Source organism: Leucopleurus acutus (assembly GCF_964270905.1).
Source record: "Leucopleurus acutus genome assembly, chromosome: 2".
Lineage (NCBI taxonomy): Eukaryota > Metazoa > Chordata > Mammalia > Artiodactyla > Delphinidae > Leucopleurus > Leucopleurus acutus.
Genome location: NC_139143.1, coordinates 121,860,187 through 121,885,577, shown reverse-complemented (window position 1 = coordinate 121,885,577; position 25,391 = coordinate 121,860,187). Strand labels below are relative to the sequence as shown.

Sequence of the window (25,391 nt, the reverse complement as noted above, 5' to 3'; positions counted from 1 at the left end):
TGAATTTCAAATGTTGGACTAGGTCAGAGACACAAGTTTATTTAAGTCTGTGAACATAAAATTAAATGAGCCTGGTTCAGTGATTATTAGAATTTAAGTGTATTCTTAATGAAAGCTAATTCAGTAATCAACAGGAAAATGTAAATGACTATAATTTGTTTTAGAATGAAAATTAACTGTTACCTTAGCAGCACGATAGCTCTGCCTTTTTAGTATGACAGGTCTTTTTGGTTTGTTTGTTTGTTTACAGATCATATAAACACAATTGTTATCAAGCCCTGTGTTTTTAAAAATATAGAGTTGAAGAGATGCGATTCCTCTGCTGTGCCTTAGAATGCAAGTTGGTAGCTAAAAACACTGTGTTGGAAGATTGTCTGCAGAATTTGGCTGTTGTTATAGTAGAGAGAAAAAGTGCCCATAGATAGCCACGTGAATCTCCAGAATTCATTTGTGAACAATACATTTGTGTGGCTATTCTCTTCTTATATCTTCTGCAGTTGCTTCACTCTCTTAAGAGCTTGACATACTAACTACAGGATTCAAATTGTCCCTATTGGGTCATTTAGAGCAAAAATGGGCCCCAAACAAAATAGATTTTAAAACACTTGGTCCTTACAGAATTTTCTCAGAACAAATTCATGGCTTTAATTTTGTCAGAAAAGAAAAAAAAAATGATTCTGATGGACCATCAGTATGTAAAATCATAAGATGGAAATTGTAATTGTGTAAAATGGGTCTTTGGTAATTTAGAGTACACTTTAGAGTGTTTTGGACTATAAAGCCCCTTTTAAGTTAGATATCTGCCTTGTATAACATAGTCTACAGTTCTGCTGATGAAAAACTTTATAGTCCGAAACATGAAAAGTTTAATCTAAATTACCTTTTACACATATTAAACAATGGCTATTGCCATCTTAGAGTGTAAAATCCTAATTTTATCTTGTCATTTTATTTCCCAGCCTGACAATTATTTCAATGCAAACTGCTCCTTCTGGAACTACTCAGAGAGAACTATGATGGGATATTGGTCTACCCAGGGCTGCAAGCTGGTTGACACTAATAAAACTCGTACAACGTGTGCGTGCAGCCACCTAACCAATTTTGCGATTCTCATGGCCCACAGGAAAATTTCAGTAAGTATTTGCACTTCTAATTAGTAGCAGAGAAAAACCTCAGAGATTCAAAACAGCTTGTGTAGTAGTCCCTTCTTTGGGTGTTTATCGTAACTAAAAAGCAAACAAAGTAATGTGGATTTCTAATTGCTTTTACATTGTCCATATATTTTAGGAAGTCTTGGCACTATATTTATTGCTACATCTCAAAATCATGTGCTTTATAGACTCATTCTAAGTTTTCCCCTTTGGGCAGGTGTCAGGCAGAGGCGGTCAGGGATTTAAAAAATGAACAGCAATAGGTTATGCGAAAGAGACAGAAGGCTCTAAAGTTTAACATGCCCTCACCATCTTGAATGTTTGAATCTCATTTCAAAACTTTTGTTTTAAATTTCCTAACGACTTTGCACACTGTGCCAGACTGCAGATTTTGAAAGATCAGAATGGCTTCCGGAATATTTCTTAGTATTCATTTCTTCTTGTGATTAAGAGAACATAAGCCAGGAGATAAAAATATTTAAGAACTGTAACATGAAAGCTCTCAGATCTATTATGTGCTTAACTTTTAGTATATATATATATAATATAAAAACTCAAGGAGAAACTTAAAATTTGACTACTTGTTAGCCTGGCAAGTCATTAAAATGCCAATTATTTCGAAATAACTAAGTAGTCTTTAATCTGTTGTAAAATGTTTTCTATATGTTTATGTAAGTAATTATTGTGGTCATAATTTTCTAGGTAAAATCTACTTTCATAGATCATTCTTTGAATATAAAAATCAATAAGATAATATTGAACTCTGTTATATGATCGTAATTTTTTTTTTTAGTATTGAGCCCTGTTTGAACACACATGAATATTCAGAGAGTTTAGTATTAAAAGTTGAGCTATCACATGTGAAACCTATCTTACCCTTAGTTAATGTAATACAGGAATACTAAAGTTCCTCATTTTTTTAATTTTCAGTACAAAGATGGAGTTCACGAATTACTTCTTACAGTCATCACCTGGGTGGGAATTGTCATTTCCCTTGTTTGTCTGGCTATCTGCATCTTCACCTTCTGCTTTTTCCGTGGTCTACAGAGTGACCGTAATACTATTCACAAGAACCTTTGTATCAACCTTTTCATTGCTGAATTTATTTTCCTAATAGGCATTGATAAGACAAAATACATGGTAAGTACTCCTTCTGTTTGTTGACCTTGGATCTCTGAGAATTATTATTATAACAGGTGTATCCACATATGCTGCTGTTAATATTTGACCTTGTAACTTACAATAATTGACATGGCAATACTGAAGGATAATTTGTAATAAAACACAACCCAGTCATTAAGTAATATTATTATGAGTTAATTCATTTCTTGTATTAAGGTACAGTTGCATTTTTCTGGGTTGTTATTAAAACGTGTAATTTGAATAGAAGAATGCTGGGTATGCTAAAATGAAAAGATCCGATTTTTAAATTTTTCATTTTGTTTACGTAGTCATTCTAACCAGTGATCATTTCCTCATATTCTGAGCAATTTATTCACCATCATGAGGTCTCAGTGTCGCAAAGAGAACTTAATAATTAGTTAATGCTTTACTCTGTATTCATCTGCACTGGGATGAATTTGAGAATGTTCCATGTATAACAAGAAAATGATGTTAAGTAATTAGAGCTGGGATATTTATCATTAAAGCAAATTTTAAAAAATTCTGTAGTAGAAAAAAATAGAAATAATATATTTGGAAACAACTGTTCTAAAGATTTGTAAAGCAACTTATCTACAAGTAGAATATTCAGATTTAAAAATGAATAGTTCTGGAAGAGAAATTAATATGTTTTCTTATTTGCACTTACTTTTGCTATAAATAATAATGTCTTACAATGATGATATTTCTAGCACACCTAGCATTACACTCTATAAGCATTAAGCCAAATTTGGCAGTATTTTCATTTATGGAAAAAAAATTTTTTAAGAAGCAGTATTTTCTCTAAATAATGGTATATCTTAAAGACAGTAGTGAGTACTATCGGTGAATATTGTTTAGTTTTAGAGTGGGCTGTTTATATTCCCGTATTCTCTTGTGTTTTTTGCTTCTTTCCTTTATAGATAGCATGCCCAATATTTGCAGGACTTCTACACTTTTTCTTTCTGGCTGCTTTTGCTTGGATGTGCCTAGAAGGTGTGCAGCTCTATCTGATGTTAGTTGAAGTTTTTGAAAGTGAATATTCAAGGAAGAAATATTACTATGTTGCCGGTTACTTGTTTCCTGCCACAGTGGTTGGCGTTTCAGCTGCTATTGACTATAAGAGCTATGGAACAGAAAAAGCGTAAGTAATTGCAAGTGACCTGAGTGTTTTTCAAGTGAATAACTTTTTAAAGCCTGTTAGCTGTCAGTGAGGGTCCCTGACAGACTAAAATAGCATCTGAAAGCCTTATTGGTAAGAAAATGGGCATGCCATGCACAAGTTACAATCAAGTCTTTTGTAATTTTCTAGGTTGAGAGGATTTGTACTCTGGCAAGGCATATTCTAAATTATGGACTTCTTTTTAACACAAAAGATTGACCTCTAACAAATTGAAAAAGTAAATAACTTTTTGGCCTTAGAAAGATAGTAGGTAAAAATTTTTCTGAACTTAAAGCATCTGACAGGTTTAACTATTCAGTTTTTAAGCTAATGTTTCATTAGCTCTCTTTGTGCAGCCGACCCTCTAGGTAACTCGTTCTGAGTTGTGACAGTACCACATTCCAGCCCATATGTTTTACTTTGATAATATTTTATCAGGCAGTTTGAAAGGATTAAAATAAGTCACTGTCATTCATTTATTAAAAAAATATTTTTATGGAAAGTGACAGAAGGTAGACCATGTTTCTAAGGATTTTATTTGCTAGAGGCATGAATTTGCTTTCCAATTCTGTTTATTTTTTCCTTTGATAAAATTAGTTATATAAAGATTCTTTGGACTAAAGAAAGCTTTTTGACTACACAGATGATGAAAGACAAATAAAAGAAATTCATTGGGGATTTGATGTTATATGAAAAATGAACCACTAAGTAAAATCTGTCTTAATAAGTTTATGCATCATTTATTCTAATACAGTATGAATTCTATGCTTTGATTTTTTTTTTCTAGTATTCATCCATTCCCAGTTGAGGTGTTATATTTGTGCTATACTGTTTTGCAACAAACATTACATCTGACCACTTATTTTTTTAATCTCTTATGTTCCATAGGGTTAAACATTTTAGCTCAGATACAGATCTAAAGGCAAATTTTGAAGATAAGAACTTTTTAAAAATGAGACAATTTGGAATACCAAGTTTCGCGTTTTTCTTAGTAAAGTCAGAGGTCTTAACCATCAGGATTGGGGTGGAGGGGAGTTATTGTTTTCCCCATATAAGCATAATTATGCATGTCTTTATCAAATTTAAAACCTAAAGTGAAGAACAGTAGAATTATTCAAATTGTTCTTGCCCATGATAAATTAATTTTTAAAGGTAAGTGTAAAGATACTTTTGCTTGTTAGATTTTTAAAATTTTGCTTTACTTGTGATATTGAGCATCCATTGAAGCTATTTAACATTCTTTTCTTTTCATAATAGTTGCTGGCTTCATGTTGATAACTATTTCATATGGAGTTTCATTGGACCTGTTACCTTCATTATTCTGGTAAGCAGACTCTATTTTTCCTTCATTTTTAGCTTGCTGCTTTAGCAGTACAATTGAAACAGGAATAATTTGTTTTACTGTTAATTTATCTGTGCATTCAAAGATTTATAAGCATGTCTAGCTTACAGAATAAAATTATGTAGTATATTTTACATTCGATATCATTATTGAGAGTTTATACACTTGCTAATTAGTACTATTTTTAAAAACACTCTTTCCTTTAAGAAATACTTTTCCCTCATTTGTAATTTAATTTGCAAAAATGTCAGGTCTTAATCTTTATGTTAAGATTGTATGATTTTAAAGTAGTTTGATAATTAGAAAGGAATAACTGATATGTATAGTATATTTTGGTTTTGAATAGTGGAATTTTTTGTTAAGAGGTTTAGTTCATGAAGTTACATCTTTAAAATCTATAGTATCAGCTCTGCACCAAGCCTGTGTAGCATTTATGAATTGAATGTTTTATGGAAGTAAAAGAACATTAGCTTAATATTTATTATCTTCATTTCCACATAGTAATTTAGTACTTTTAAATAAATGTCCACACCCTAAATTCTTTTTAGGGCATAAAAAAGGTTTTTTTAAGCTTAGCGTAATAAATAAATATTAAATAAATTTTAAACTCATTAGAAATAAAATTACTTTTCTAAGACTTAAAATACCAAATAAAAATATTGGTTTCTAAGAAATTTTATTTTAAAATAAACCTGATACAACTTAAGTATAATGACATTAAGGTATTTTTTAACTTAAATTATCAGTAGTCAAATATTTCAAATATAGTTGAAATTTTTTAAAAAAGCTAAACTATTTGGATTTAAAACTTCACTCGGTTTTAGCATCATGCTGTTACAAATAAGTGTTATTGACCATTAGAAGATTGAAAATGAAACAATCAAGTTTATATATTGCCTATAACTGTTTATTCCTATTAAGGTTTTTTCTTTAAAAAAGGTGACACAAGTAAGCTTATTAAGATATTTCTACTGTTAATAGTATTACAATTATAGTTACTAGTACGTCAGTAAAATTAAGAAAAAAATTTAGTAGTTCAAGGAAACTTAAAACTACTTTTGTCACTAAAATGAATTCTTTTATACAATTACTTATGAAAGCAAAATGAAAATTTGAGATGAATGCCTGTATGAATCGAACCAGTAAAAAACATTCTCAAGTGTTCTTAGGAAAGCTGATTTCTCATCAGAATTATTCAATCCAGATGATTGTCCCAATTTTTTGTTCTTTGCTTACTTATGCTAACACAGCCTAAGCCTATCTTGAATTAAATGACAAACAGCTGATATGAAAGGGGTATGATCCTTAAAAACTCAAGCTTTTTTTTTCTCCCTGACCCCTTGGCCGAACATACTGATACTTTGAAAATTGTAAAAATCATTTTAGGGATATTTGATCTATACTTCCGTCCTACTGCAGTTTTGTTTATTTTCTATCTCTGAAGATAAATACCGTCTTTAGAGTATTAAAAAACATTTCACTGAGCGAAAGGAGTTAATGTTCATATATACTCAGCTTCCAGTAAGAAAAGAGGTAAAGGACATTTTATTATATTGCCCTTTTATAGTGAGAGCCTACCATTATTTTTTAGTCTTGTCATTATTATCCTTTACCAAGCCATTTACGTTGAGATGTGAAGGGCTTTGGTGTTCCCAACTTAAAAACAAAACAAAACAAAACAGCAGGTAGCAATCACAGTACAGATCCTGGGAGTAATTCTTCTCCTGCAATTGCTTTGCCCTCTAATCGTCCCAACACAGAAAGACAGAGTGGTATTGAAGTGTAAAACATCATCTCAAATGTAACCTAAAGTGAGATATGTGATTGTACAGCACATGTTTGTTGAGTATTAATATATTTACCTGTATATATCCTTATGGTGATATAGGTCATTTAAAAGTCAGTTCAGACACAGTTTAAAAATTTATACAATATAAATTATATTGTATACTGTCCTTTTAAGGAATAACAAAAAGTACCTATTGATATTCCTAGAAAGCACAGTTTTGCATTTCCAGCTTTTCTGAATTGAAATCACATAACTTAGTAGTATTAAATAAGTGTACATTTTTAATAATTTTCAATGAAGAAAAAAACATGTTATGGAACACAAAACTTCCTACTTCTGTATTTCTATAGAATGTCTTGCCTACAGGCACTAGAGTTATTATATCTATGAGAAAAGTGCTTGTAAGTAATGAGCAGTGGGAAACCATTAGTATGCCTGAAATGGTTTAATGAAAGCTTGGATCATGACACGTCGGGAGCTGTTCTTATCATTTGGACAGCTCCATCTGCATCGTTAATAATTAATTCAGTTCAGTAAGAGTTCAGCTCACACACTCACTTAGAAGTCTTCCTCAGAGAACACCTCTCTGGCTGCTAGTCCCAGGGAGAAATAGGTTTCTGCTTGGCTAACAGCAAAGATCTGGAGATACAAGTGCAGTTTTAGAGTTGCATTTGCCAGGTAGCAAATGCTCTAGGGAGGACAAAAAGGGTCAGAACATGTGCAGTTCAGTTAGGTTACTTCAGAGTGGTGTTTCTATTCTTGTGTCTTATCATATCCATGTCAGGACGGCAAGCTTTGGAATGAATTTTAAGCTCCTAAGCTCAAATGGATATGATTCAATTGAGCAGGTCGATAACTATAAAACAAACTGTGCACTCCTATAATCTATGGTACTTTTTTCTTTCTTTAAACTCTTTGTATTTTCATGTTCATCAATATGGGTGAGGATTAGCTAAGCCGTATCATCAAGTAGTGATGAATTTTATCAGCAAATTACATGACAGATTATTTAAACAGTAATTTATGAAATTATTTTTGGGGATAGATAGCAGAGTATTATTTGTTATTGAAAGAGAAAGAATGCCCCATTTAGTGATTTAACTCTTTTTAGCTGAATAGGAGAATTCTTTTCTTTTTAATTTGGTCTCACTCTTTCACATAGAATTCTATTAAGAGGTACCCATCTACCTATTTACCTGTATACACACACACACACACACACACACACACACACACACAGAGCAGAGTTAAAATCTGATTAATTCCTGGATGAGTTGCCTCATCTTCAAACTTAATCTTCAGTGTGGGCATTTAGACTGGTGAGTTGACATACAACATGTAACACAATCCTGTTAACTTGTACTTACTAGAGGCTTCTACACGAATGATTAATGACATGTATACCAGCTGTAGACAATCTTTATGTACATAGCTGTAACTCCATCTTTTTCATTTCTCATTGATGCATAGCACCTTTCAACCTATCCCAAAATACTCTGTTTAACAGAAGTATATGGCTAGAAAGACCCATTTATGTCATAGGGAAAATGATAAGAAGAAAGAACTCAGTACGTCATTTGAAACTAAGGTTTTCAGTCTTCAAGTGACTATTTTGGACAATAGATTTTATCAGAGATTTTTTCTGCCCCCTCTATTTCTTGTTCTGATTCCCACAGTTACATTTTAAGAGAACAAGAGTAGAAGAGAAAAGAAGAAAATCTATTGAAATGTTTTATTATACAAAATTATAACTCTTATTAGAGTATATTGCCTCCTGAAAAAGATCATAGGAACAGTATTTATCCATGAAGCTAAAAATTAGCATTTACATTTTTAGACACTGGAGAAAATCAGAGAACTTTAAAACCACAGTTTAAAGAATTTGTTAACACTTCAGTAAGTGTTCTATTTAATTCCAGAAAACATTTCACTCACATATATTTTGGTGGCAATGTATTAAAATGTTCAGTACCTAAATAATAGACATTTTTTTGGTAAATAATTTGTATTAGTAAAATTTTTTAATGTGGAGTTGAGGAAAAAAAAATATCTCACGCTTAGCAGTTTTTGCTCTTATGCTGTGATTCACAATAAGTCTTGCATACCTTTTTTCGTAATTACTTTGTCTGACAATGATGTTATTTTCTCCTATTAAAGATACCATTGCCTCAGTAATTATATATCGTGTTGTATTTCAAAGACTAAATTAGTGTTGGATTTAACTGAATTTCTTGGCAACTTAACCATGAGTGCATTGGCTAAAATTTTATTTTCAGTTTCTGTAAATTGGAGAATTCACAGATACTTGTGAAACAGTCTGACTGCAAGAGTCCTGTGGTTTTATGATTATTTTTCTAGGATTTTAAGTTGTTTTTAAAGAGACTCACTTTTAAAACATCTTCTTGAAACATTTGATTTTAAATATGCTAGAAACAATAGCTTTCATTCCCCACTCGGGTGTTATGGGTTTGTGTGATATTTAGCTGTGTATGAATATAACTAGCACAGACAGGATTAAGAAAACGCAAATAACTGTTCAAAGTACAATTTGGCTAGTGGGAATAGAAGTGTGTGGACGTTTTAGCTATTTGCTGATTATGGGATGGTAGTGTTTCACAAAGGAAATGGAGAATTGGTTGTTATGGCAAGCCCATCAAGTGGAAATCATTTGAAGAGCACACCTTTGTATGTCATTTAGGATTTCTTTGATAGTGTGTTCTATGTATTAATTAATTTAATATTATATCTTCAACTCATTGGTCATTTCTGACTGAGTGGTAAATTAGATTACTCTTTATAGAAGTGGAACCTTTTTTAAAAAAATACAAAACTAGTATATCTTTTGTTTGTTAGAAGACTGCTAATTTTCTCAACCAGAATAAACTGGTTAATTTTGTTGACAAGACTGGGCCATGGAGCCAGAAGACAGTATATTGAATCTCAGCATTGACATTACAGTAGCTAAGTAGTCTTTGGCAAGATAATTAACATCATAGATTTGTAAAATGGTTATCCAAGTGCTACCTGCTACCTCTGGAGATAGGATTATATGTTGTGGGTGGGGTATTTTTTTTCCTGTAATTTTCTGAGCTTTATATCTTGTGACTGTATTATCTTTGTAGCTAGGAAGAAACACTGAACACATATAACATTAAAAACTTCAGTAGGGTGAGGAGAGATGCATCTAACAGTCTGTTTTTTAAGGATTAAATGAAATATGTTTTCTGTGGCGTTTTCAAGTTGGTTAGTTCTGTCTTAACAAGAAACAAATGTCTTTGTATCATATTTAAGCTTTAATTCTATTTTTACATAGGTACACTTCATTTTCATTTCAATTTTATTGGAAAATAAGCTAGTTCTTAAATAACTGATTTTTTTTTTGTGGGGGCTGGTTTTTCTTCATTGAAAAATCTGTTTGGATGGATGTAACCCCCACAAGTTCACATTTTGTACTCATTTTCTCTTTATAGTATAATACTTGATACATCCACATTTTTTTCACATTCACATTCTTTATTTTCCTTGTGGTTTAGACATTGTGGTGGGTAATAACTTTTTTTCTTTCCTTGAATGTACTCCTACCACTACTATTATTTTATTCCTGAGGGGATAAGTAATATGCTTAGAAAATAATGAGCTCCAAATTGTGGCCCTTTTGTGCTTCAGAAAATTATTTAACAAAAGGTGTTGGGGTAGAGGGCAACCCTAGGTCTGGAAGTTTGTAATAAAAGAAATAAACAGTTTTATCAGGACATTCAAAAAGAAGGGTTAGGAGGTTTAAAAGATTTTGATTCTGAATCTGTTAGGGCAGCCATTCTTACATAAGTGTTGTAACTACTTTGTTTCCTTATATGGGTTTTGGTTGGTTGGTTTGTTTTTATGATTATTTGGAGTACTTGTTTTCAACCATTCTTAAATTGTCCTAGTTAAGGCTTACTGTTATGTAAAATAAAAAGTAAAAGCACTACTTAAAAAGAATTAGAGATAAACTGTACCATGCTTCTTTAAAATCAAATTAAGTATTCATTGTACTATCAGAAAGATCTCCCTAATTTCTCAAAGGCAAAAATTTGTGTCTTATCCCTATACAATAAGCACATTCTTGTGTGGAGCAGTAAGGTCAATAAATATTTGTTGAATGAAATGAATCATATTGTAATAATCCTGAAAATGTAAGCCTTTATTTATGTATGACCAACTGGACTTTATAATCTTCAGAATATAAAGCTAGACATTTTTTTTTACCAATTTATTTACTTTTTCTCTAGACAAGTATTTTAAGAAATTAATTTTTAAGTACTTTTTTAAGCAAAGAGCTTCTTTTGTCCTCAAGTAATTAATGGAATGTTGTCTGCCAGCACTTGCAAATTATGCCTATTTTAGTCCTTAAGAGGAAATTCTACATCTAAGAGAAATAACAAGGCACAGTAGACAAAATGACTGATACAGGGCTTAAAGCCTTTGCTCTGTTCCTTAAACTCGTTAGGAAGGACTTGGAAATTTTCTTTATTGCCTTACATCATTTTTCCTAATTATAAAATCGGAAGTGGTGATGAATGAGGAAAATAATGTTATCATTTTATCAGATGGTATTGTGACTCAGTAAAAATAATCGCGTTACTGTAACAAAGTTATGTGGATTATTTACTACCAAGGAATTGCTTTCGTCTCTACATATAAACAGGTCCTTTTCTGAGTATACCCTTTGTGCCTTCACTAAATCACTTAATCCTCACAAAATAACTTCATTTTGTCTTTTTTAAAGTAATAATCTGAAGTAAGTAAAATGTCAAAAAGAATCCAGGAGCGATTTAGCATAGTTTTATTTTTAGAGCATAAAAATGGAAGCTGCCTTCACTCCATCCAGCATTCTGCCAGGCTTCCGTAGAAGCAAATGCAAATTACAAACCTTTAACTTTCCTCAGTCAAAACACAACTCTTATCTTCTGAGTTCTCTCAAGTTGACCTGCCAGACTGTGCTTCCATGTCAGGTTCTATCTTCCCCAGTTGGCATTTGTTGCATCTACATTCTTTGTACAACTGAGTGTTTAGAGGGACTCAAAACAGCCTTTGGAATTTACCTACTTCCATACAGTATAGAGACATCAGGAAGAAAGAAATGGTGGTCTTTAACACTTAAATAGCAAATACATTTATATATTTTAAAGTTTATCTTACTTTATATAACCAGCTAACATTTTTCATATATTTTATCTCATTTGATCTTCACCATTACCTTATAAAAAGAGTATGCAAATGCAAGTGTTAATTTTCCTCATTTAATCAGTCAAAATCAAGAACTAGACTCTCAACTAATTCTTAGGGTCCCAAATTCAGGGATCTTTCCATTATAAGCTACATGATGTAAATGCCCCTTCTAAGGAATTCACTTCTGTGTTTTCATTAGATGGTTTTTAGGCCCTGGAGTACTTCTAGCTAAAGAAACTAATTTAGGCTGTCTAATTTATTTAATCATCACCACATGATACTGATTTAATGAGGTTTCAGTTTCATGTCAAATGATCTATTAAAAAATCGATCATATGTAGCCAGAGTATTTTTTATTTAGACTCAACTTGATCATTGCATAAGTAAACTAGAATTGAATCAGTGTCTACCACATACTCGTGTTATTCATATTTAACTGCATTAATCCATTAAATATATTTTCAAAAATGTATAATTTTTACTTTTTGTCATAGTGATCTAATTCTTTATTTGTTGTAACAGCTAAATATTATCTTCCTGGTGATCACATTGTGCAAAATGGTGAAGCACTCAAACACATTGAAACCAGATTCTAGCAGGTTGGAAAACATTAAGTAAGTATTTCGTATTTTAATTTTACTGCTTGACAAACTAAGTGAAAGGTATTCTCCACAGGGAATACATGAATACCATCTTTCACCTGTAGAAATTATTCAGAATGAAGTTTTACTGATCAAGGTTGAGTCTCACTGTTACCATGTCACAGACATTGGTCAAAAATTAGGTAATAATTTCTGTCTTGATCTAAAGCCAAGAAATTGTTTCAGTGGCTTTGTGGAAATTCCATATCACTGTAGCAATTTCATTTGAATTTAAAATGCAATTCAAAATGATGTTCCTGTTTGCATGACTGATATGATTATATTGTTTGTTTTGTTAAATGACTTTTTGATTTATTAAGGATTCTGAGCAGTTTCTACTTCTAATCCTGTTTTCCTAAGAGAATTTACTCCATTACTATTGTTAACTTGGAGATTGTCTGTTGTTTTCATGATAATTAAATAAATGTTTACTTTATTTCAATGTTGAAAAAAACTGCAATATCCTATCAATGGAAAAATGTTATCTAATTAACAAAAAATTGATAGCTGTTGATTCATTAAGTCATCTTATAAAAACATTTTCAGAGTAATTTTTTAAAATATGAGTTAATTTAAAATTTGAGGAGGTATTGTTCAAGTTGGTTATAATGGGATGTGGAAAATAATTTTAATGTTAAAAATGGCAGATCTATAGTAAGGGTAATTTTTTTTTAATTAGATAAAGTTTTAGATAGGTTAGTGCCAGCTTCATTGCATGTTGCATGGTAAGAGAGATAGCTAATCTTTAGCATCTCTCTCTTTTCTTCCTTTTCCTCTTTCTGTCTTCTCATCTACACCAGTAATTACCGTGTTTGTGATGGCTACTATAATACGGACTTACCTGGGTAAGGTAGAACCCTACATTAACAAATTTATGGCATGATTTATTTATATTTTTTACAAATCCGTCAATATCATGAATTGCCCTTAATTTTTATAATTATTTTGGAATATCTTATTTGCTAGAATATTTAAACTATAATATGCCTTTATTTTTTAATTGTTTGCCTCTGCATTTTGACTTTCTTAGTTTTGACTAATTTTATAAAATATATAAATGCTTTCTTATTACTTTCTATTTTAATTCTGTCTAATAATTTTGTTTCTCTTTTCTGCTTATAATGCTTTCTAGCTATGAAGATAATAAGCCATTTATCAAGTAAGATCATTAGTTAGACATGGAATGCACTGACTTTAAATCCTCTCATTCCATCCTATTTTCTACAGTTCCTTTCTCCTTAAGCTATTCATGATGAAATCTCTCCCAAATTATTTTATTTTGAAGTTGTTCTCATGTTTTTGTCTCATTTCAGCTAGGCTTCTTCATGCTTCAGTTATAAAACCTTAGGTTCACCTAAGATTAGTTTCTTAGAATCTGAGGTTTAGGTGTTAAGTGATTATCTGCCATTTAACCTTTCTGTATGTGTCACATTATTCAGTGTCTTGAGTGCACCACAGGAATAAAAGTATAGGAGTAAACTAATTAAGGACTCCTTGATTTCTTTTACCAAAATGCACATAAAAGACAATAAAGTCACGGGGGATGTTTTACACCTTGTATTTTAATATAGTTTTCATACCTTGTTTATTCTGAGTAAGAAAAGGTCATACCTGCTGTTGCTGTTTTCACTGGAGACTGCAGTACTAAATGCTATTGTTCTTTCTTTAATCAATGAAAGGTTAAAGCCAAAATGCTGTTGAATTTGAATGTGAACATAAAGTCAACTGCTACTACTGATATGTTAATAGTTAAGTGTGATGTGTGTTGTTCTCTCATTGAACCTGTTGATGAAATTCACTTTATTTTTTCAGGTCTTGGGTGCTTGGCGCTTTCGCTCTTCTGTGCCTTCTTGGCCTAACCTGGTCATTTGGGTTGCTTTTTATTAATGAGGAGACTATTGTGATGGCTTATCTCTTCACCATCTTTAATGCTTTCCAGGGAGTGTTCATTTTCATCTTTCACTGTGCTCTCCAAAAGAAAGTAAGTGAAAGCACTTAGAGGCTCTGCTTAACTTGTTCTTTGATTTGAAAATAATATATATAATAGGGAAGATTTTAAGTTACAACTGGAATATTATTAATAGCATTATATTTTAATCATAAATTAATTGTAATGAAAGTCAGGAAGCTCAGGCTTCACATGTAAAATGTGTCAATACCAATCATCTCTTGAATGTCAGTTTGGGAATATTATAAACTAGATACTTATGTTAAGATTTCTTCTTTGGAGTCTACAAAAATGCTTTGTGCAAAGGGTATACAAGAAAAATAAAAAGTTAAATAATCTTGTTCTTTGCTCAATAAAAGGAATGCAGTGGTTCAAAACAAAATTGAGTATAAGGATAAATGGTCTAAATTTTAAAAGCACAAGATACACAGAAAAATGAATATCAGTGTTGTCTTCTGAGTAATTTTGAAAGATCTTAAAACCCAGCAATTTCATATCTCACATCTTATTATTTTGTCCTGATTTAATGTTAAGTGGAGTCAGCAAAACTGACTCAAAAATTAAAGTTGAAGGTGAAAAAGTTTAATCTATTACAAGAAGATGTTAAACCTAAGAGAATAGCTTAGCTACCATTTAAGTTTAAAATGTCTATGCCTATCACCAGGTATCATCCTTTCCCTGTCTGCATATCTAATGTAGTCTTTTTATTCTGTTATTACTAGTTGGTCACTAAACTGAACAGAGAAATAGAGTTGTGAAAGTGAAAACTATTATGTTTTCAGTCCTGACAAGATGATAGTGTTGTTACTTCCATCAGTTCTGATAAGCTATAATTGTGAGATAATGACAGTGGAATGTGCAGTGCTGACAGATAATAATGTACATTCACAGCAATATAGGCATTAGGCAAAACCAACACCGGAGGGTATTATTTGGATAAAATACCATTTTGATTGCCATTGTCTTGGTTATATAGGGTTTCAGAGCAGTTAATAGACATTAAGTGTACAGAAATTTTTTGTGAGGTATCATGTATTATTTAATATGAACCTTTCTAAACATTATACAGGTATAACCTTGTAATTACTTTGGTTTTTATATATTTTCTGCATAGATGAGCATTTTATATACATGCACATAATCACATATTCATACCTTCTGTCAAATGTTTTTGACAAAGCATAAACTTAGCAGAAAAAGGATGAGGTCATCATTATTTCCTCATAGAGTTTGTATATTAATTTTACAGAGATTTTGCTATGCTTTTTAATTAGCAATTACATTTTAAAGTCATTGTGTTACATTTCTTTTGAACAAGTTCTACTTAGTCTTGGATATGTCCTATTGGATGCTGCCAGGATGAATTGTTAAGAATATAAGATGATTTAGTTAAAATCATGGTTCTAACTGCTTGAGTGAGCATATTTAGGCAGAGAAAATGCTTTGAAAATTCACCCCCATTGTTATTTGTTCTAATAGATATAATTAAATAAAGCTAAGAGGATGAAAATTCAAGTGCACTTAGATTTAAAAGGTCATTAGTGACTTTAATTCTCTAATTTCCCAAGGAATAAGTGTCAAAGTTTTGGCCTTTGCAGGCAGATACTGAGCATAGAAATGGTGTTGGGGGGGGGGAGCGGGGAGGGGGAAGCCTTTGAGTGTTTTTTGTAACCTACTAGAAAAAATAATTTCTTATGCAGCCTCTCCTTCTTCTGTCTTGAAATTTCAAAGTCTGGCTCTTAGCCTCAATGAAACCTGTTTATATGCCAGCAAAGCTGCACAGAGTCCAGAACTCTCGCCCCTCCTCCCAATTCTTGACCACCTAAGTGGGGCACTATTATTTAGCAGTTGTTTGGACCTCACTTTTTAACGTTTCAACTTTCTTTTAGGCCTGACAACTTTTCTATCTATTCATATGTCCAAACTTCAGGGGAAAAGGGAAATTACCTGGGTAACTCATTAATGTGAATGGAAATTGCTTAAATAGTTCCCTTGTGTGCTAATGAAGTGAATAGGCATCTTAGACTCTCTACACTAAATGTTAGAGCTAGACACATCAGAAAATGAAGAAAACATTCCATCCTAATTAATGACATATGTATCAAAGGACTTTTTTTCCTTTATTCTTGTGCCAAAGTAGTCTTTCATTATAAATAGGTCACCCGCAACACCATGCAATCTAGTAAAAGAAGTTTATGTACTGACCTACCTAAGAGGACACGAAGCATATAAACCTTAAATGACTGAATTACAGGTGGTTAAATGTAATTAAGCAGGGAAAATACTGAATTTTTTATCTTATTTTCTTAGCATGAAATAGAAAATTGGGTTTACTAAGGCTATAGCTAGAATAAGGCTTTTAAGATATTACCATTGTATTAATAAATAACATTTGCATAATGAAAACAGGGTATATAAAGCATTTCTACATATGATATCACCCTTTAAAGATCCTACTAGCCAGTCTAGTGGACAGAGGTGTTTTTCTGATTACCATTTCACCAGTTTCAATTGAACTTGACTTTGTAATCTCCACGGAAAAGTGTTAGTGGGACTTCTTGTCTCGTCTGCTCATTTAATTAGAGAGAGAGGAGCAAGTATGTTTATATTAATCCCTTGGTCTTGTGGTTATTCAATGCAGGTACGAAAAGAATACGGCAAGTGCTTCAGACACTCGTATTGCTGCGGCAGCCTCCCAACTGAGAGCCCTCACAGCTCAGTGAAGGCGTCCACCACCAGAACCAGTGCTCGGTATTCCTCTGGCACACAGGTAACAAAGAGTTTGACAGCATCTTTAATTAATCTTCTTTATGGAAAGCCTTCTGAGACACGTTCTGTTCAGATGTACTAATTGTCTCCTCATTATAATGATCTAGGTAACAAATACTTGCCTTCTTAGTATTTTGGTTTTAATTTCTTCCTAAGTATTTCTTCAAGGTGTTTCTTTAGGTGTAAACATCCTTTTTTGAGAGGTATACTTTTTTAAGAAGTATGTCATAATCATTAGATATCCTAAGCTCACATAGCACAGGACTCAGTAGGCATTCAGTAAACATTTGTTGACTAACTAGCCATCTCCACTTTAAAAAAAGATAATAAGTGAACACTCTTTTTAAGATTGGAAAATTAAATACTCCTTAGTAGAGAAGCAACAGAGGAGTATAGACTTCCTTCATTCTAGAACAGAATCAATGCACATTTTTTTTAAAAAAAGGTCAAAAGATAATTCTGCACAGATTGTTCAGGGTACATCTTTGTGTGTCTAATGTAAGGTAAGCTTGGGAAAACTAACATAACAAATGTCTTGCTATTTTATGTTAATAGAGTCGTATAAGAAGGATGTGGAATGACACTGTGAGAAAACAATCTGAATCGTCTTTTATCTCAGGTGACATCAATAGCACTTCAACACTTAATCAAGGTCAGTTACTAGGAAAATTTGAGTTTACAATTTAAATTTTGTGCCTTTTGCCAATTTGCAATAATTCTAGAGAAAATGCTGAATTTTCCTCTCAAATGGGTTTATATCACAAGCTCTTAAACCTGTTGAGTCATCTTTTATTAAAGTACATATAAATTCTTTTTATTCAATAATGTAATGCAAAAAGTATGATTTCAAATACCACGTTAACAGAGTGAGGCTGGAAAAAGTAATTTCTGAGAACGTGCTTTGCCACAGATTAAAATGGTTTCCTAGTGAATACAGATTTATTCTTTCTAAACGTACATTTATGAAAGTTTTTTTCTTAAAACATTAATATAATTAGAATAACTACTCTTCACATTAAACAGTACCAGTTTTGCAGTGAAAATTCTTACTTGTAAAATTCTTCTGTTTTTACATTTCTTTCAAAAAGTAAAAAGTAAATGTCAGAACATTTATACTAACTCTTCATAAACACATAATTAAACTACATGATAATTTACAAAGTAATTTTTATATTTGAATTGTTATTATTTAATGTGTCCACAATTATAGCCTTAAACTTACCACATAATCAATATAATTCCAACTTAAAATAATATGGCAAATAAAATAATTTAGCCAGATAAGGGCACAAGTACATGTACAGACATATATTCCTGAGTACAAGTTTAGTAAATTTCAATTTATTTTGAAAAAAATCATATATTATTGTATATATTCTTGGAACGGTAATTTATCCAGGTAATTTCAGTTTTGATGTACTGATTTGTAATATAATATGTTATATTTTATCACAATGTAGTATGAAAGACATTTTTCATTGTTGACATTGTTCTGATGAGATTCTGGTTTAAAATGAAAAAAAGCACATGTATGGCATCAAAACCAACTTGAATTTTAAAATATTTTTAGCCAAATTACATTAGTTATGCAAAACGCATGTTTGATAAGTATGGAAAGGTTTGTAATTTGTCAGTTAGAATGAGTGAAATGTGTGTTTATTCCATTGCTCTGATGTTTTACCTAATTCTGTTAAGATGACTATCAAAAAGGAAATGAATTATTCAATGATTCATTTTTGAAACCTGGCAAATAAGATTACAGAAGGAGAACTCTTGTTGGATAGAATTTGTGAATGGTCTAATAATTCATTATACACAGTCTCTTTTTCCCCTCAGCATGTGTGCTCTTGCATTTACTAAGAGAAGCTTGGTGCAGTGTGTCATACTTTTTACCTGTTTGTGAAAGTTGTTTTTCCTCCTGCTTGTATCAGAGTTGGTATTAACACCGATGTTTTCATGAGGGATAATCCCACACCTGTAAATTCTGAAAGTTTGAGATTCCCTCTTCTGGGCCTCAGTGGTTAGGTTTTTAATATTAAGCAGTAACATCTTGAAACATAATGTTGATCTCTGTGCATTTAATTGCCATTTTTGTTTAACAGTGATTTTGTATAAATTAGTAAATGTCATCCTCAGCAGGTGTTTACTTGGGGGACTTAGAAAGCACCTGTGAATTGCTGAAATTTAACTTCCCTCTTCCCTTTCTCCTTCAAATTAGTAGTTCAAATACAGTCAGATAATTTCAGCAGATTTTCCATTGCCAACTTATCCACTACCCTTGATGAATACGAAAAGTACTTTACTGCAACTGCAACACTAAAATAAGAGAACTGATGTATTTTTTTCTGTTTCTTTGCTTTAGGAATGACTGGCAATTACCTACTAACAAACCCTCTTCTTCGACCCCACGGCACTAACAACCCTTATAACACATTGCTCGCTGAAACAGTTGTATGTAATGCCCCTTCAGCTCCTGTGTTTAACTCACCAGGTGTGCTTATACTTACGAATACAACTACCTTTCTTTGCTGCTAAACAGAACTCTGATCTTTGCCCTCTTTCTAGAACACTCAAGTTGCCATATACTTACTATTACATCCTTAATTTCTCAGTTAAAAAGCATTATGGTATTGCCCATGCCAGGCTTCTAAAACTGCACTATATTATAGTAAAAATTCAGTCATGATAGTATTTACCAATAATTATCCATGTTTTTGACACAGGTGGCATAAATCTTAATATATTATTACAGGACTGACATCACATGGTCTGAGAGCCCATCTTCAAGATTTATATCATTTAGAGGTATCCTATCTATGTAATATACTATTCAGTTGACTCTAAAGCTTGCTGACGGAGTTTGCTTCTGGCATGACTTAGCTAATAATTTGGATGCCTAGGTATAGAAAACTACATCCAGCATTATCAATGTAACCAAACTATAGTATAGTGCAGCTTTATGGTAGTTTTTCTTTCTTCTTAAAAAACTAAGAATAAAGTTAATATTAGTCAGTTTATACCTATAGTTTTTTATTGGGGGAGGGGGAGAGATTGTCACTAACCCATCCTGTATTTTACTGTATTTTCTAATAGCTTATTTATTAAAAATATATATATATATTTAATATTAACAGAACTTTCAAGAGTTTGGTGAAAGTTATTGCATAATTAGTTAGCATATAATCTTTATTTGTGATTGATATTTGCCACTAAATTAAACACAGAACTTCGTTTCCGTTTTTTTTTTCTTGACATTCTTTTTTAACGTAACTGCAGCTTCTCTTTTCATTCTCTTGTTTTTCTTACTTTCCTTATGCTTTCCTCTAGCAACCTACAGAGAGACAAGTATGGGAGTAAAACTTAACTTTGCCTATCAAATGTAAATTTTTTCAGCATGATTTTTAACCGGCACAATTAAAACATAACTAGCAGTCATGAAGTAGACTCAGCGGGCAAGTGGTTCACAATTTGCAACTCAAATGTTTCCAAATTCAAACAGTACATCTATATGTACTGCCTTTTGTCAGTAATAGAGGTCTGTAGCAAATGCTGTCCATACTTAAGTACATGCAATGCTGAAATAATTTGCTCTTTAAAGCTTGAGGTACTGTCAACCAGAATGCTTAATAATTGACTTATCATTTCTGCATTCCCACAGTAATCTTGCTACAGGCTGTGGAAAGTCTTCCAGTGAATTACCTGAACTTGGGCAGAAAAAGTTGCCTCTTCAAAACCAGCCAAAGATGTGCTTAAATCTGCAGTATATCATAGAAAACACCTTTTGGATTACTCAGTATATATTTTTATATTTATTAAACAACAATAAAAAGAAAAATGACAAGATCAAACCTCGACAGAGGAAACAAACGCTAGCAACTGATCCCCGTGTCACTTATAATTTAAAACAGCAAATGTTTCCTAGTAGTAGATCTTCTAAAGTTTGTGACACATATATAAATTTATAAAGCTGGAGATTTGTGTCAGTGAGGCTAAAGGAAGCCATGCAAAGAACTATCATAACTTCATTTTGTCAAACATGCCTTGGAGCATGATACAAATCGAATTGTCAGCTTTTCAAAAGCAGAAGTTGGATCAGACTTTTCTAAATAACATGAGTCAATAATAAATATGACCCACCTATTTTCTCATTTTCTGCTAATGATAATTAATTGAGCATTTATTAGGTATTTATCGGTCATGACATTGAGTTTTCTAGGATAATCTGCAGCTTTAAGAGTGGAGTGAGCACTAAAAAGGGAAATTTCCTATTTTTTCGAAGAATTCATTTTTTTCCTAAACTCCTCCAAGCCTTGCATACAATGCAGCAGCCTCACAGTGGTCAGTTTCATTTCAATAACATCATTTCATTCTTTTTTTTTCCAGACTTATCTGTAGACAAGTGATTTTTTTCTCTAGGATTTTGAGAATGAATAACCTAACTTTCCATGGTACAGACCATTTAATTTTCTCTAAAACTTTTTTTTTCATCTGCCTGAGAAGCACTGTGATGTCTTAGTTTACATGTTTATGTGTCTGTAGAAAAATACAACTCTGATTCAAAGAGAGCATGTTACCATATTTTTTTTCCTCCTGAACCTCTTTTCATATCTTCAGCAGACGTATCCAATCTTTCATTCCTTTAGAAATAAAAATATATTAGCCAAGGCTGACACCCTTTTCCCATTCCACAGTTGATATTTATTCTTGGTTTAATTTCTGTGACACATACTTAAGAAATCTCCTAACATTTCTGCGTTTAACCTCCATGCCCATGGTGTCTGTGGGCCAGTCTCGTACAGTAGTAGACTCTGCTGGTTCATTCGGTGCTGTCACTGTGACTGATGCAGACTGCAGGGCTGCAGGCAAACTTTGACCAATAGGAGCCTGGGGCCATTGCTATCAGAGAGAGTATTAGTACCAAATAAAAGTTCAAAATAATAAGAAATATTCAATGAAAAAGTAAAAGGCTGCTATTGCTGGTAATCTAATTTGTTGAACCCTTGCTCTAAGTTGCTGAGAAGCTTAGAAATTCTTCATCATGTTACAATAAATCATTTTACTTTCTTTTATATATCAGCTACTCTTAGGCCAGATAGCCTGAGCAGACAGACATGATGTGAGTTGTCCAAAGTGAGTCATTCCACCTGCTGTCTATCGTGTTGTTGGATGGTGCTTGTGGGCCCCTGGTCCAGTCAGTATGAGAGGCGGCTGTCTTTGTTTAACATGACTTCTTTGTGTCTGTCCATTTTTTCATTCTTTTTTTCACTTCATCTCCAGAAAAAGGAAATGTTAGAATGTTGTTTATAGAGTTGCTTGCCAGTTACGTGGGTTTATGTTGTACATTTGCCTTCAGTTTTTGTATGTGACTTATTCCTTTTTAATTTAGTGTTGTTTAGGACAAATTCTGTTAATTTTATTTTTATAAACCATAGTCTCGTACTTTAAAACGTAAATGTCACTAATGAATTGCTTTGCATTAACTATGCAAGGGCATGGAGTGAAGTCTTTATAAGAGTGTCAGAGATTTGACCAAAAATCAATTCATAACTACTGTCTCCCCGAAATTGATAAAGCAACATTCTGTATACCATCTTCCCTCCCTGGAAAACAGTATTATTCTTTCACACTTGTTCCTGTTATCTAAGGGGTTGCAACTGTTTACAGTTGGGAATGCAGGAAAGCCTGGCACTTTCCAAGTGTTAGCTTTCAAATACAACTTTGTCCTGAACGACATTAAAAAGTTTTGTACAAAAGAAGTAAAGATTCTTGAGGAAGGAACAGAGGCAGTAACCGAACCCCTCCCTTTTCTGTTTCAGGACATTCACTGAACAATGCCAGGGATACAAGTGCCATGGATACTCTACCGCTAAATGGTAACTTTAACAACAGCTACTCACTACGCAAGGGGGACTATAATGACAGCGTGCAAGTCGTGGACTGTGGACTAAGTCTGAATGATTCCGCTTTTGAGAAAATGATCATTTCAGAATTAGTGCACAACAACCTGCGGGGCAGCAGCAAGGCTCACAACCTCGAGCTCACACTACCAGTCAAACCTGTGATTGGAGGGGGCAGCAGCGAAGATGACGCTATCGTGGCAGATGCTTCGTCTTTAATGCACAGTGACAACCCAGGGCTGGAGCTCCATCACAAAGAACTCGAGGCACCGCTCATTCCTCAGCGGACTCACTCCCTTCTGTACCAACCCCAGAAGAAAGCGAAGCCTGAGGGGACTGACAGCTACGTCTCCCAGCTGACAGCTGAGGCCGAGGACCACCTGCAGTCCCCCAACAGAGACTCTCTTTACACAAGCATGCCCAACCTTAGAGACTCTCCGTATCAGGAGAGCAGCCCCGACATGGAAGAAGACCTGTCTCCATCCAGGAGGAGTGAGAACGAGGACATTTACTATAAGAGCATGCCAAACCTTGGAGCTGGCCATCAGCTTCAGATGTGCTACCAGATCAGCAGGGGCAATAGTGATGGTTACATAATCCCCATTAACAAAGAAGGGTGTATTCCAGAAGGAGATGTCAGAGAAGGACAAATGCAGCTGGTGACAAGTCTTTAATAGTGCAGCTAAGGAATTCCAGCGGCCCCATGCAAGTGTTAGTAAATAAAGACAGGCTCCATGGCCTGATACAGCTCCCTCAAACTCTGCTTGAAGAGATGGCTCTGTTGACCTGTGGTTCTCCAGTGTAAAAAAGATGACTGAACCTTGCAGTTCTGTGAATTTTTATATAACATACAAAAACTTTGTATATACACAGAGTATACTAAAATGAATTATTTGTTACAAAGAAAAGAGATGCCAACCAGGTATTTTAAGTTTCTGCTGCTGTTTAGAGAAATTGTGAAACAAGCGAAACAAAACTTTCCAGCCATTTTACTGCAGCAGTTTGTGAACTAAATTTGTAAATATGGCTGCACCATTTTTGTAGGCCTGCATTGTATTATATACAAGACGTAGGCTTTAAAATCCTGTGGGACAAATTTACTGTACCTTACTGTTCCTGACAAGACTTGGAAAAGCAGGAGAGCTATTCTGCATCAGTTTGCAGTTAACTGCAAACCTTTTACATTAAGGCAAAGATTAAAAACATGTTTAACCACTAGCAATCAAGCCACAGGCCTTATTTCATATGTTTCCTCAACTGTACAATGACCTATTCAAAAATGGCTAAAGAAATTATATTTTGTTCTATTGCTAGGGTGAAATAAATACATTTGTGTCCAACGGAAATATAATTGTCATTAAAATAATTTTAGAGTTTGGAGAAAATATTGTGTGAAGCTCATGGTTGCACATATGTTATCAAATGTTTTTTCTTACACTTTGTCATTGTAAGTTCTACCCATTTTCACTTATTTTCCACTGTATACGGTGTTCTACTTTGACAAGTTAGTCCTTATTCTTACATTTTAATTTCTTATGGCCAAAAGAACGTGTTTTATGGGGGAAAAAACTCTTTGAAGCCAGTTATGCCATGCCTTGCACAAATGTGGTGAAATCTAGAAAAGATTGTTTGTCACCCCTCTGTTTGTTCTTGAACAGGGGCCAAAGAGGGCACTGGGCACTTCTCACAAACTTTCTAGTGAACAAAAGGTGCCTATTCTTTTTTAAAAAGTAAAATTGAACATAAATATTACTCTTCCATATTCCTTCTGCCTATATTTAGTAATTAATTTATTTTATGATAAAGTTCTAGTGAAATGTAAATTGTTTCAGCAAAATTCTGCTTTTCTTTTCATCCCTTTGTGTAAACCTGTTAATAATGAACCCATCACTAATATCCAGTGTAAAGTTTAACACGGTTTGACAGTAAATAAATGTGAATTTTTTCAAGTAGCTAATGTGCACTTTTATGTACGATACATAATTGGCTTTAACACGCCGGTCCTTTGCCACCCCGCTCCCCTTGAGTATACTAGGTTCCTTCACAATATAACCCACGGGTATGCAAAAGAATACAGTTCAGCTGCCTGATGGTTCTATATCCTGAAAAGAATATATTTGTATTCTAATTACCATTACCTATGCACAAAATCTGGCAGATAGGTTTCAATAGGGAAATATACTGAAAGTATTTGTGTCTGTTGCGTTGCAACAGAGCCAAAAAACAAATAAAAATGAAAAAAAGAAGACGTGTTGGAAATCTCAAGTCAAATTTGGGCATCGTTAAAAAAACCTGACTTTTCAGCAGTATTGAGAAGCAAATCCTAAAACATACTTTTACACTT

General features: G+C 33.0%; 1 protein-coding gene across 12 annotated transcripts in view; it reads left to right on the top strand.

The window, feature by feature from the left end:
- Positions 1-24,981, top strand: part of ADGRL2 (adhesion G protein-coupled receptor L2) — a 180,103-nt gene extending 155,122 nt beyond the window's left edge. For 9 of the 12 annotated variants that reach the window (XM_082833979.1, XM_082833975.1, XM_082833974.1 and 6 more), the window contains 9 exons: positions 960-1,133; positions 2,082-2,291; positions 3,215-3,435; positions 4,711-4,777; positions 12,315-12,406; positions 14,246-14,414; positions 17,023-17,151; positions 17,706-17,802; positions 22,967-24,981. In XM_082833979.1, the coding sequence (XP_082690105.1) occupies positions 960-1,133; positions 2,082-2,291; positions 3,215-3,435; positions 4,711-4,777; positions 12,315-12,406; positions 14,246-14,414; positions 17,023-17,151; positions 17,706-17,802; positions 22,967-23,721 (1,914 nt within the window). In that variant the 3' untranslated portion in view covers positions 23,722-24,981. Of the gene's footprint in view, positions 1-959; positions 1,134-2,081; positions 2,292-3,214; positions 3,436-4,710; positions 4,778-12,314; positions 12,407-14,245; positions 14,415-17,022; positions 17,152-17,705; positions 17,803-19,512; positions 19,642-19,873; positions 19,956-22,966 lie in introns of all 12 variants that reach the window. The other 3 variants (XM_082833972.1, XM_082833970.1, XM_082833971.1) reach the window with 3 other exon arrangements.
- Positions 24,982-25,391: the final 410 nt, after the last annotated feature.